Source organism: Meleagris gallopavo, chromosome 27, assembly GCF_905368555.1.
Source record: "Meleagris gallopavo chromosome 27, MGAL_WU_HG_1.1, whole genome shotgun sequence".
Classification (NCBI taxonomy): Eukaryota; Metazoa; Chordata; class Aves; order Galliformes; family Phasianidae; genus Meleagris; species Meleagris gallopavo.
In genome coordinates this window covers 763,511-776,531 of record NC_139430.1, presented here as the reverse complement: position 1 = coordinate 776,531, position 13,021 = coordinate 763,511, and the positions used below count along the sequence as shown (strand labels likewise).

Here is a 13,021-nt window from a genome sequence, read left to right as displayed (position 1 = left end):
GTGTGGTTATCAGAGCTGTAGACCATCCCCTGCTTCCCACGTGCTCTGTGGAGCTTCATCTGCGGGTGCCAAAGCCCCATCTTGCAATGGAATCCTGCTTGCGTGCAGGACAGCAAACGCTGCCCCAGGGATGTGCTGCAGAAACCCTTCTGCACACCCACCCATGTTCCCATTAGTCCCACTTGCCTCGAGACTCTCCACAAAGGCACAATTTGCAGCCATCATCAGTCTGGAGACTGCAAAAGTTGGAGTATAAAGAGCACGCTTTTAAATTTCAGCCTTTCATGTTCTCGGAAGAACATGACTTCACTGACTTCCTGCACACTTCCCATGGTCAAAGTTATTGCACCCTTAATGGTCCTGGGAGGAAAACAAGCCTCCAAAATGAGGTGTGCAGGAGTTCTGGAAGTTCTGGTTGCTCCGTTTGTTTGGCCCAGTGCAGAGAAGGCTCTATGGTGGCATAGAGCTCCTCACTGCAATGCATCTCCTCTTGTCCTACAGTCACTCATGTCCAACAGCCCCTCGTGGCCCTCATGGTTCTGCAGCTCCCATCATGGTTTCAAGCACCCAGTGCAATCAGATGAGCCCCAACAGGTGGAGGGGGAGCAGGAGTTGCTGCTGCCGCATCCGTGCCTTTTTACTGCCAATCTTTGGGTGGAGAGGGGCTTTGTGTCCAAACTCCCCCCGCTGTGGGTGCAGATGACAGGGCAGGAACCTGCAGGTGAAGCTGTGCCCGAGGCAGCAGCCGATGTCGGATGCGTCAAGGGGAAACCTGCTGCATCGCTTCTCCCACCGCCGTCGCACGGCAAGCGCTCACCCTGCAATTATAAGGAACCCAGTCCTCACTTTTAATTTTCACTTGGCGATTAATATCTGCAACCTCATTAAGTTATTTCTGTGGTCGGGAGCGTCTGCGCTCGCCCATGCCTCACTGGGGGCACCGCACGGGGAAGCTGCAGGCAGCACTTCCAGGACGGACCCGCAGGAGTGGGGCTGCCCCATTTCTCCCCGTGCCCCAAATCCCCATTGCGTTCTCAGCGTGAGCACTGTGGAGCGCAGCCCCCACCGTTTGCCCTCCGTCCATGGGAGGAGAGGAGGTTCTGAAATACTTCCCCGCACGTTTCCAGCGCTGCCCCGGTGCCTCCCACACCCTGGGGCGTGGGGATCCTCCCTCGGTGTCCTTTGCACACCAGCCCTCTCCCCATTGCTCTCCCTATATATTGGAGCCCCGCGGAGACGCGTCTCCTCACCGACGTGCTCCGGGCAGCAGCATGCAGGCAGAATCATCTCCTTCCATTCCCCACCAGAAGATGATGTCCAGCACAGCCTCCAGCTCCGGTAAGCGACCTCTCCACGTACGCAGGGCTGTGGTGGTTGGCTGCCCGCTCAGCTCTGCTCTGCGGTCCTTCAAATCTCCTCCTGGAGGTTCTGCTCCTGGGACACTCTGGAAGCATAAAGCTTTCCACACGTGAGGATGTCTGGTGTTTTCTCTGCCTGGAGAGGGTTCCTTTTCTCCTCTGCCAGGTAGCATTTAGGCATACTGATAATTAAAAGCTAACTTCTTTTAACCTTTTAACTTCTAACTTCTTTTTGTCCGCTTATTCTGACTTTCATGCACCTGTAACAAACTGTGCCGGGCACTGGCAGGGAGCCCTCAATGCAAAGTTTGGGTTTGGTGGGGCATTTTCTGCAGGGGAAGGGAGAAGGGGTGGCTCCGTGGTGCTCCGGGTAAGGAGCAGCAGCCCCATGTCCTGTGCTTCCCGCAGAACATGCTGTCCTCAGGGAGAAAACCTTCAAAAGCAAACATGAAACTGAGTCAGCAAAGCTGAGTTGTGAGGTTTGATGTGGGTTCTCTCCCTCTCCTCAGGCTTGTTGTGGTAAATGGGGAAGAACAGAAACAAAGAATCACAGAATCCTTTGAGTTGGGAGGGGCTCTTAAAGGCCATCTGGTCTCACCCCACTGCGATGAACAGGGCAAGGTCCTTTCCACCCAAACCTCTTCTATGGTTTTGTGGTTCTGAGGATGATCTGTAAGGACCCTTCCAATCCAACCATTCCATAGTCGACCTTTAAGGACCCTCCCAACCCAACCATTCCATGATTGACCTTTAAGGACCCTCCCAACCCAACCATCCCATGGTTCCATGGATGACCATTAAGGTCACAGAATCGTTTGAGTTGGAAGAGACCCTTAAAGGCTGTCCAGCCCAATCCCACACAGTGAACAGGGACACCCGCAGCTCCACCAGGTGCTCTGCACCCCATCCACCTGATCTTTAATGCCTCCTGGAGGGATCCTTTTGGAGGTGGTGGGTCTGGGGACTTCTTCGGGTGCATGTGGGCATCCTGGCTCACTCTGGATGCCCATCTTCATCTTTGGAGGCCTCACTGGTGGGTGCTGGAGGGCCATCACCTGCCTTGCCTGCGGCTGATGTGGTCCCACTGCCGCAGGGGATACTCTCAGACCGCAGTGGCTCCAATGAGGCACTCAGCCTTTGCCAAAAGGGCTTTCAAAACTCTCGCTGCCAACTATTTTCCATTCCTTCTTGTTCCCAATGCAGCCCAGTGTGGAGCGTGCGGTCCTGGCTACGCCTCTCCCCTGGATGCAATGAAAGGTGAGTGCATTGCGTGGAGCTTTGGGGACCAGCCCTGTGCTGGCTGTTGGTGAAGGTGAAGATGAGAGCAATGCTTTCAAGATCAATGAGCTCCACCCGCAGAGGAGGTTCCCAGCAGGTGCCAGGGAAGCATTCGTCTGGGGCCAAGCCTCAGTTGCATCATGGTGTCAGAACTTTTCAGAGTTCAGAATAGCTTGGGATGGGTCACAACCTGCACAGAGCCACCCAAGGCTTCGCAGGGCAGAACCCAGAGGGAACGGTGCTGCTGCAGCCCCACTCAGATCTGCAGGGAGTGGAGATGGCTGGGGGGGAATTCCGGATTTTCCGGACACTCTCCGGAGCACGGCGTCACGCTCTGCTCCTGGTGACTGCTCAGAACCTGCTGCAGTAAAATCTGCCCTCCCAGGCTGTTTGCTCGGGAACTTTGCCTGGAAATCCTTCTGGCTGCACTGCCAGAACTCCGAGCTCTCGTGTGAAAAGCTCAAGGAAAGCATCACCTGCTGCAGTCCCTCCCTTAATCCTCCCTTAATCCTCTGCGCTTCGCAAGCAGCTCCGAAACCTCAGTCCTGGAGTTTGGTGCTGCTCCCTGACTCCCATCCCCGAAATACCTTTCAGCAACGCAAACAACTGCAAAGGACTGAGTGCTTAAAGACTGATAAAGGGCTGATAAAGGCACAGTGTTGAAAAGGCAGCAGCTATTGCTGCTTTGGATCAGCTCCAGGCTCCGAGATCACCTCTCCCTGTTTTCCACCTCTTTCTCCTCCTCAGCATTTCTCAGACCAGTTCCACCCCCTCGCTTTGCTTTGCTGTGTCAGCACTTTTTGACATGGGTACCACCCCTGCAAGGCGAGGAGGCGGTGGGGTTGGGGTGCTGTGGGTCACCACACTCTGCCTGGGAACCAGAACCCAGCAGGGCTGTCACTGCTCAGTGGGGTCTTTGTCCCCTTGGCTTCAGCCTGGCGAGAGTTCCACCTTTCCACGTATTTTTAAGGCTTGGTGGAAATGGTGGAAACGAGACACACGGAATCACAGAACACCTTGAGCTGGAAGGGACCCCATGGAATATCCCAAGTTGGAAGGGACCCAATGAGTTGGAAGGGTCATCGAGTCCAACTCCTGGCTCCACACAACACCACCCAAAAATCGCACCCTATGCATGAGAACACAGCGTGCTTTGGTTCACGGGACCGGTGGGGTGACCCAAGGCCATGGCAATCCATAGGATACCCCAAACCCAATGAGCCCAACTCCCCCGGGGCAGCCATCTCCAGCCCCAGGCATGCAGGGATGTGGGAATCCAGCTGTTCCTGCTGACGCTGATGCAAGCAACGTTTCCATCTTGAAAGGTCCACGGGAGGAGATTGTGTATGTGCCCTGCATCTACAGGAACACCGGCAGGGGGAAACCTGACTTTCTGGCCACCGTGGACGTTGACCCCAAATCTCCGCACTATAGCCAGGTACCAGACGCTTCACCTCAGTGCTGATCGGGTGGCAGTGATCGACCTCCATGTGAGCGGGACTTGGGCTTTGCAGGTGATCCACCGCCTGCCCATGCCCAACCTGGGGGATGAGCTGCACCACTCGGGCTGGAACACCTGCAGCAGCTGCTTTGGGGACACAACCAAGAAGAGGAACCGCCTGATCCTGCCCAGCCTGATCTCCTCCCGCATCTACGTGGTGGATGTGGGGACCGACCCACGGGCTCCCAGGCTCTTCAAGGTACGTTGGAGGCGGTGCTGGGACCATCAGCCCTGTGAGCCCGACGAGTGCCGCATCACCGGGGACAGCTTATGGAGCTTGTGAAATCCTGCAGGTTGTCAATCCGGAGGATGTCTTCTGGCAGTGTGACCTGGGCTACCTGCACACCTCCCACTGCCTGGGCAGCGGAGAGGTGATGATCAGCACGCTGGGAGACCCGGCCGGCAATGGGAAAGGTATGGGGCCGGGCAAGCGGTCCCATGTCCAGCACCATCCCAAGATGTCTGCATCACCCTGCTCCATATTTTGTTATCTTAGAACACAGCTGGGTGTTATCTTAGTTCACCTGGGTGATTTCCTCACTACCAAGATGCGTTTGGTTTTGCTCCAGGTGGCTTCGTTCTGTTGGATGGGGAGACCTTCGACATCAAGGGGAACTGGGAGAAGGGCGACAAGAACCCACCGATGGGTTACGACTTCTGGTACCAACCGCGCCACAACGTCCTGATCAGCACGGAGTGGGGAATCCCCAAGTACCTGGGATATGGGTTTAACCCAAATGACCTGAAGAAAGGTGAGGAAACGGTTGTTGAAGTGCTCCAGGAGAGGTGCTGAGCAGCACTGCCACGAGGCCAAATTCCAGCCCTTTTCTGCCAATTCAGTGGGCATGGAGCAAATTGAGACAGCCTGCTTGCTGTCTTGCACACAAATTCCCAGAGCTCACTTGGATTTAAAACACAGGCAACACAGGCTGGATTTCAGCGGTGGGGTGAGGGATGAACCCCACCTCAGCCCAACACCCCCACTGGTGTCCCTCCCTTCAGGTCTCCTCCTAACGAGGATCTTTCCTGGTGGGACCCAGCAGGAGCGATGTAGATGTGGCTCTTCAGCCCATGGTTCAGTTGGCGTGGTGGTGATGGGTTGACCACCATGTCAGGATCATCAGGTCCACCATGGGTTGACGTCCTTGGAGGTCTTTGCCCACCTTACTGAGTCTATGAATGGGGACGGGGTGGCCGCTGGACTTGGTGATCTTGGAGGGTTTTCCCAACCTTAACAACTCTACGATTCTATCATCTGTGCTGGGGGCCATCGGGGCTCACCTGGGCCCACGGCACATCTGTGGCGGCCCCGTTCCCCACCGCATCCCCTCAGAACCCCCTGCCCTCTCCCAGGGCGCTACGGCCGCCGCCTCAACGTGTGGGACTGGACGACCCACACCTACGTGCAGGCCATCGACGTGGGTGAGGATGCAGCACCGCTGGAGATTCGCTTCCTGCACAACCCCGACGCGGCTGAGGGCTTCGTGGGCTGCACCATCAGCAGCGCCATCCACCGCTTCTACAAGACAGAGGTGCGTGTTGGGAGGGTGCTGCCCTGCGCCGGGATGCCATCCAGGCTGCAGCTGCAGGACCTGTTCTGACCAGCAGTGGTTTATGTTGGGATGATGGGATTTGGAGGATTTGAACCTTGCTTGTGGATTTATACAATGTGAGCAATGTTCTCAGTGCTTATTGTGCGTAACAACAAACCGGGCGAGGAGAACCTTTTTGACCAAACCAGTTAATCCAGTTGGAAAGCCAGACAGGTTCCAGGCCCCACAGCCCTGCCTCAGGTCCCGGCTCCTCTGCTGGCCCTATAGAGCCAGACGCGAGCTTTGCATCCCTCTGCTGGATGCACACATGGCGTCCCCCACCCTGGGGTCTTTTCCTGCCCACTCTGAGCCCCATGGGGCCGTGCTCTGTCCCTCAGTGCGGTGACTGGGCAGCTGAGAAGGTGATCCAGGTCCCTAGCAAGAAGGTGGAAGGCTGGCTGCTCCCGGACATGCCAGGTGAGTGTTTCCCCATGAGCTGCTGTGTGCCCGCTGCCTGCTGTGCCGCTCGTGTGCAACTGTGCTGTGCCACCCCCAAGGCTTCATCACCGACATCCTCATCTCGCTGGACGACAGGTTCCTCTACTTCAGCAACTGGATACATGGGGATGTCCGCCAGTACGACATCTCTGACACCCGCAGGCCCAGGCTGGTGGGACAGGTGAGGTGGCAGCAGCTCGCCCCATTGCCGGGGGGGGACAGGTCCCGTGCCACCACCGTGTCACCTCTCTCTTGCAGGTCTTTGTGGGGGGCAGCATCTCCAAGGGAGGGCCTGTGGTCGTGCTCAGAGATGAGGAGCTGCAGAGCCAGCCGGAGCCATTTGTCATCCAGGTGAGCTCCACTTTGCTCTTCCCACCTCCACCTTGAGCCTCCGACTACGTGGGGCTGTGGTGGTGAGGATGGGGAGCACCCAATTCCTCTGGTTCTGCATCCAATGAGGTGACATCATGGCTGGGTGGCGAGGCTCTGCTGGCTTTCCACCATGTCCCGTGGGACGACAGCATGGCTGGGTGGCAAGGACCCCATGCTTCTGCTCCACATTTCCCATGGGATGACACCGTGACCAGGTGGAAAGGTTCTGGTGGTTCTCCACCGCATCCCATGGGATGACATCATGGTTGAGGTGGCACAGTTCTCTACCATGACCCACGGGATGACAGCGCAGCCCTGTGGTGAGGTCCTGGTTGTGCTCCACCACGTCCTATGGGACAATGCCACGATCGGACACAGAAGACCCTCCGGTTCTGCTCCACCATCCGCTGCTCACCGCGTCTCCCCTCCACCTCCCGCAGGGCAAGAAGGTGCCGGGGGGCCCTCAGATGATCCAGCTCAGCCTGGATGGGAAGCGGCTCTACGTCACCACGTCGCTGTACAGCGCCTGGGACCGGCAGTTCTACCCCGACCTCATCAGGTGGGAGCAGCCGGGCGTCCGGCCACGGTGCCCACTGCCATGGGAGGGGCTGTGCCCCCTGACCCCCCAACGCCCCCCGCAGGGACGGCTCCGTCATGCTGCAGATCGACGTGGACACGGAGAAGGGCGGTTTGAGCGTCAACCGCAACTTCCTGGTGGATTTCGGGAAGGAGCCGGGAGGGCCCTGCATGGCACATGAGATGCGTTACCCCGGAGGGGATTGCACCTCTGACATTTGGGTTTAGGGCCGCCCGCCGCCACCTCCCATTGATGGGTGCTGCCCCACAGCGGTGCTGAGGGCACAGCTGGATAAAGAAGCTGGAGGCCCACTGCTGTGCTCACCCAAAAGCTTCCTGTGCCCCACACAATGCATCCCATACCCTACATCCCATATCCCACATCCCCTATCTTGCATCTTGCACCGTACACCCTGCACCCCGTATCCCATACCCCACATCTCTCATCCTGCATCCAGTACTCCTCACCCACATCCTACACCCCATATCCCACATCCCCTATCTGTCATCTTGCATCCTACACCCTACACCCCATATCCCATATCCCACATCCCACACCTGCATCCCAGCCCATCCTGCAGCCCTCAGGTCCTCCCCGTGCCAACAGAGGGTGCAGCGATCAACCCTGAGCACCCCACAATAAAGCAGAGACCTCTGCACCACCGCTCCCTCATCTCCATCCTTTCCCCTACCTCTGTTTGTTCCCCAAAAGCTGAGCCCTGTTGGTGCGCACGCACACGCTGCCAGCTCAGCCTGCACACACTGCACACACAGTGCACGCACACACACCACACGTGTGCACATGCTGCACGCTGTACATGTTGCTGTGCACATGTTGCTCACACACTGTATGCACATTGTATGCACACTGTGCACACATTGCTCACACACTGCATGCACATTGTATGCACACTGTGCACACGTTGCTTGCACACTGCATGCACACTGTATGCACAATGTATGCACACTGCGCACACGTTGCTCGCACACTGCATGCACACTGTATGCACACTGTATGCACACTGCGCACACGTTGCTCGCACACTGCATGCACACTGTATGCACACTGTATGCACACTGCGCACACGTTGCTCGCACACTGCATGCACACTGTATGCACACTGTATGCACACTGTGCACACGTTGCTCGCATACTGCACGCATATTGCACGCACACGCTCCACGCGCACCGCTCGTTTACCCCCACGTCCCCTCCCTCGATTCCACCAATCAGGAGCTGTTGCTAGGCAGACTTCAGCTCGATGGCGCCACTCAGCAGCGCAGCCCCGCTTGTATCCGGGTAGGACAGCCTCTAGCAGCCAATCGCATTAAAGCACGGCGCAGTATCCGGGCAGATCTGCGGCGTCGCAGCCAATCAGAAAAAAGCTGCCGGCGGCCCCGCGGAGGGGTGCAGCACTTTCGGTTCCCGGTGCGCGGGGCGGCGGCGGCACGAAGAGGAGCGGGACGGGACGGGACGGGACGGGACGGGACGGGACGGGGCAGAGCGGAGCCCGCAGGTGGGTGCGGGCCGGGGGGCGCGGCGCTGCCGGGGTCGCTGTCACCGGTGCAGTCCCCGTGCCTTTGGGTCCCCACGTCCGCCGGGAGCTGCTGGCTCCGGGGGGGTCCCTGCCGTCCCCACCCCCTGCCGTCCCCCGTTCCCGTGTCCCCACCCCCGTCCCCACCTCTCTGTCCCGTGGGGTCCCCCATCCTCACGTCCTTTATAGCCCGGTGTCCCCGTTCCCGTTTCCCATCCGTCCTCCCATTGCCGTTCCCGGCCCATGCCGGGCTGCGCTGCCCGCCATCCCCTCCTGCGTCCCATCGCCCTTCTGCTGGTGACACGTCTCCGGGGGGGGACACGGGGGGCAGAGCCAGCCCTGCAGGTACCCCTGGGGGATTTGGGCTCTGAGAGGGTCCCCTCCCCATTCTAGGGCTGAATTTCTGCATCCTTCCCCCCCCCAGGACCCCGGTGCCATGGCTGACGAGGAGCTGAGCCCCCAGGCCACCAAGAAGGGCACTTTGTCACCCGGCGGCTCCCGGAGCGGCACGGCAGAGCCGAGCGCTTTGCTGCAAAAACTGCGGGGCAACATCTCGTAAGACTGCAATGCACTCCCCATAACCTGAGCGACCCAAACGGGGTCTGACTTCATAGGGGTGATGAATTTGTAGCCCCGTGGATGGAGGGGATGAGAGTCGGTGCCTCTTTTGGGTGGGAACATCGGTGCAGAGCTCCTCAGGAGCACAGCGGGATGCGGGCAGGGGTCCTCAGAGTGAGGCCATCCCGTGCCCTGATGCCTTCTCCTTGTCCTTCTGTCCCTTCTGTTCCTTCTGTCTGTCCCCTGCAGCAAAGCGGTGCAGAACAAAGTCGACGCCATCCTGGTGAGTGCCTCTGTGGGGTGGGGAAGCGCTGCGTGCCCACCCCTCCATGATCCAAACCCCTCTTCCAGTCCCATTTCCTCGATCCCATGTCCCATAGAGGTCAGCAGCTGCACAGCACCCATTCCCTCAGCCCCACATGGAACGACCCCTGCTGTACCCCGACCCCATTTACCCTGCATGCAGGCTGTGCCCATACTCACAAAACTTTGGCTTCAAATGCTCCTGAATGTTGGCCCTTTTTTGGATCCTTCACCTCTCTTTGTCTCCGGTCCCTCCTCCCCTCCGCTTGGACCCTTTGCCCATAGCAAGATGTCCAGAAGTTCTCCGACAGCGATAAGCTCTACCTCTACCTCCAGCTGCCGTCGGGGCCGAGCCTGGGGGACAGGAGGTGGGTGCTGGGGGTCCGCCTCCCCGAACCATCATCCCCATCCGCTCACCCCATGCCATCGTTCCCAGCAGCAGCCTGGACCTGAGCTCACTGAGCACAGCTGAGTACATGCATGCGTGCAATTGGATCCGGAACCACCTGGAGGAGCACGCAGACACCTGCCTGCCCAAGCAGGACGTCTATGATGCCTACAGGTGAGCAGAGCACATGGGGCTCGGTTTGGGGGCAGTAGGTGTTTGGAGTTGGTTGGGAATGGCCATGCTCAATGCAGGTCATCTATAAGGCGTACAGGTGAGTGTGGTGGTGCCCCATGGAGCTCAGTTTGGGGTCAGCAGGCACTTGGTTGGGTTGGTAGGGAATGGCCATGCCCAAGCAGGGCATCTACAAATCCTACAAGTGAGCACAGCAGTGCCCCACAGAGCTCTGACTGGAGTCAGGTGGCACTTGGGGTTGGTTGGGAATGGCCATGCCCAACGGCAACTCTTGGAACACGGAGTGGGAGCAGTGAGGAGGGGTCGGCAGCTCTGACCCACCCTCCCCCCCAGGCAGTACTGCGATAATCTCTGCTGCCACCCTCTGAGCGCCGCCAACTTTGGGAAGATCATCCGGGAGATCTTCCCCAACATCAAGGCCAGGAGGCTGGGAGGCCGAGGGCAATCGAAATATCCTTTTGTCATGGTGGGTCTCCATGCAGCAGGCAGCGTTGGTGGCACCAGGTGCTGTACGTGGGGTCGGTGCACAGTCAGCTGTCTCAGATGCGTTTTGTTGTCCCTTAACCCCAACGCACGTACTGCTACAGCGGCATCCGGAGGAAGACGGTGGTCAGCCTGCCGCCGCTGCCCAGCCTGGACCTCAAGGTGACAGAGACTGTAAGTCCCCCGTGCTGGTCCGTGTTCTGCCTCTTTGGGATAAGGAGTGGGGCAGAAGGATGCATTCAAGTGGGGCGAGCAAGGGTTGAGCTCTGCTCTGTCCCCGTACAGTGGTGACAGTGGAGTTGTTGGCCCCGTTGGTGATGTTGGTGTCCCACCAGCAGCACACGGAGCTGACGGACCTGGTGCAGTCCTACACCAGCGAGGTGATGGAGGCAGCCTGCGCCCTGACCTGCGACTGGGCCGAGAAGATCCTCAAACGTTCCTTCAACAACATCGTGGAGGTGGCACAGTTCCTCATCCAGCAGCACATCATCAGCTCCCGCTCGGCCCGCGCCGACCTCGTCATGGCCATGGTGGTCTCAGGTGGGCCGATTGGGGACCCTAGCGGGTGTCCCCAAGGGGTGTGGAGTTTGGTGGCCGTGGGAATGGCTTTGGGCACTGTCCCCACTCAGTGGGGCTCATCCCCACCTCATGCCTCACTGCGTGTCCCCAGAGAGCACAGAGAAGGCTCATCGTGATGGCCGCTCTCCTCCGCTGTCCAGGAGGAATGGACTGGAGGCCTCGGAGGCAGGCGAGCGGAGCCTGGCACAGGTGAGGCCACGTAGGACACGATGTCCCCCATCCCCTGCTGTCCCCCATCCCCTGCTGTCACTATCTCGTGTCCCCTGTCCCTGTAGGCCTGTCCTCCTAGTGTCCCTGTGTCCATGTCTCTGCTTTCTTTATGTGCCCCATCCTCATGTCCCACATCCCCTGGTATCCCACCATGTCCACATCTCACACTGCATCCACACCTGCAGACCAAGAAGGACAGCATCCCCAAGGCCACCATCCCACCGCGTCCTGACAAGAAGAAGCCCCCGGAGCCGCCCCGGCCGCCGAGCAGCCCCCAGGTGAACGCGCTGATGGCCCGTTTGCCCCTTCTCCTCCCCCGTGCCCCCCCCGGCCCCACAGCCGTGTGCTCTTCCCCTCCAGTCCTGGCCCCCAAGCTGACGGCCGCCCCACTGGGGGGCACCGTGAAGGTGGCCGTCCCGCTGCCCCCCGGGCTCAATGTGCTGCTGCCCGGCGTGGCCGTGCCCGCAGCTGACAGCCCCCGTGGAGCGGCCCCCGATGGCCCCCCGGGCTCAGCCCAGCGCCCCGTGGCCACCAAGCGGTCCCCAGAGGTGGCCCACGAGGCCGGGGCCAAACGCAGGCGCGGGCGGCCGAGGAAGAGGACGGAGGAGGAGGAAGGAGGCGTGGGGTCACCAGGTCGCACCGGGGATGTGGCCGAGGGGACGGATGTGGGGTCTGAGCGCTGTGACAGCACACACGGAGGTGACCATGGGCATGGAGAGGGCAACGCCCATGGAGGTGACCGTGGGCACAGAGGTGACAGTGGCCACAGAGGTGACAGTGCCCATGGAGGTGACATCACGGATGGCGCGGTGGGGATGTCCCCAACCCAAGTGAGTGTCATCCAGGACGGCCGTGGGCTGCAGGAGGAGGAGACACTGAGCGTGGCACCGGGTGGCAGCGGGGTCACAGGAGGGGACAGAAATGACACTGCACTGTGTGGGGATGGATGTGGAGCTGGGATGGAGACAACAGAGCCACATGGCCCCGTGTTCCCGGGGGGCACATAGAGACCCACTGCTGGAAGTGGGATGTCCTCATCACCGCATGTCGCCGTCACCTGCCATTAAACACTGAGCGCTGTTCGTCCGTCTGTCTGTGTGTCACCAGGAGGGGGGTGGGGGTGTGATTGGTGTCACTGTCCCCAGAATATCACCATCCCCGGGTGTCACCATCCCTGGAATGTCACTGGGTGTCACCTCGCTTCCCGGTGGTGTCACCATCTCCTGAGTGTCACCATCAGGGTGACATTGTCCACAAGGTGCCATTGTCCATCCACAGAACGTCACCTTCCCTATTAAAATAGCGCCGTCCCTGGGTGGCAGAGTCCCCATGGGGGTACACAGGGCATTGGTGGGGCACAGGATAGCAGCCCTGTGCGTCAGTTTCCTCTCCGAGTCCAACAACAACGCCCAAAGGGGTGATTTGAGGTGAAAAACAGTGGATTCAGTGAAACCCGGAGCTCCACGCGGTTCTGCCCTCAGGCTCCGCCCCCTTCTGGCCACACCCCTCTCCCCGCCCACCCCCACACTTAGTCACGCCCCCGACCGCGCTTCCCCCAATGGCCACGCCCATTACCGCCCCCGCCCCTTTCCTTTAACCACGCCTCCCCATTGGTCACGCCTCCATCGCGCAACATCCCTCCGGGCCGACAGGGGGCG

At 59.5% G+C, this 13,021-nt stretch overlaps 2 protein-coding genes across 7 annotated transcripts; both read left to right on the top strand.

Annotated features, from left to right (window-relative positions):
• Window positions 1–1,200: 1,200 nt before the first annotated feature.
• On the top strand, window positions 1,201–7,779 carry LOC100543274 (methanethiol oxidase-like). Its single transcript, XM_003212803.4, has 12 exons — window positions 1,201–1,338; window positions 2,562–2,615; window positions 3,962–4,074; window positions 4,151–4,336; window positions 4,431–4,551; window positions 4,707–4,889; window positions 5,491–5,669; window positions 6,068–6,146; window positions 6,227–6,348; window positions 6,426–6,518; window positions 6,980–7,098; window positions 7,181–7,779. Exons 1-12 carry the CDS (start codon window positions 1,272–1,274, stop codon window positions 7,341–7,343), a joined length of 1,479 nt encoding a protein of 492 aa, XP_003212851.2. The 5' UTR covers window positions 1,201–1,271; the 3' UTR covers window positions 7,344–7,779.
• A 695-nt stretch (window positions 7,780–8,474) lies between these two features.
• RFX5 (regulatory factor X5) lies at window positions 8,475–12,445 on the top strand. 6 transcript variants are annotated; one of them, XM_085209830.1, is made up of 10 exons: window positions 8,475–8,632; window positions 9,075–9,205; window positions 9,458–9,491; window positions 9,797–9,879; window positions 9,951–10,073; window positions 10,425–10,541; window positions 10,667–10,748; window positions 10,910–11,114; window positions 11,245–11,342; window positions 11,549–12,445. In XM_085209830.1, the coding sequence occupies exons 2-10, from the start codon at window positions 9,087–9,089 to the stop codon at window positions 12,368–12,370; spliced, it is 1,683 nt and encodes a 560-aa protein (XP_085065956.1). In that variant the 5' UTR covers window positions 8,475–8,632; window positions 9,075–9,086; the 3' UTR covers window positions 12,371–12,445. The 6 variants fall into 6 exon arrangements, with proteins under 6 accessions (XP_085065956.1, XP_085065957.1, XP_085065955.1 ...); XM_085209831.1 differs by having other exon boundaries at window positions 9,948–10,073; window positions 10,913–11,114; XM_085209829.1 differs by having other exon boundaries at window positions 9,948–10,073.
• The last annotated feature ends 576 nt before the right edge of the window (window positions 12,446–13,021 follow it).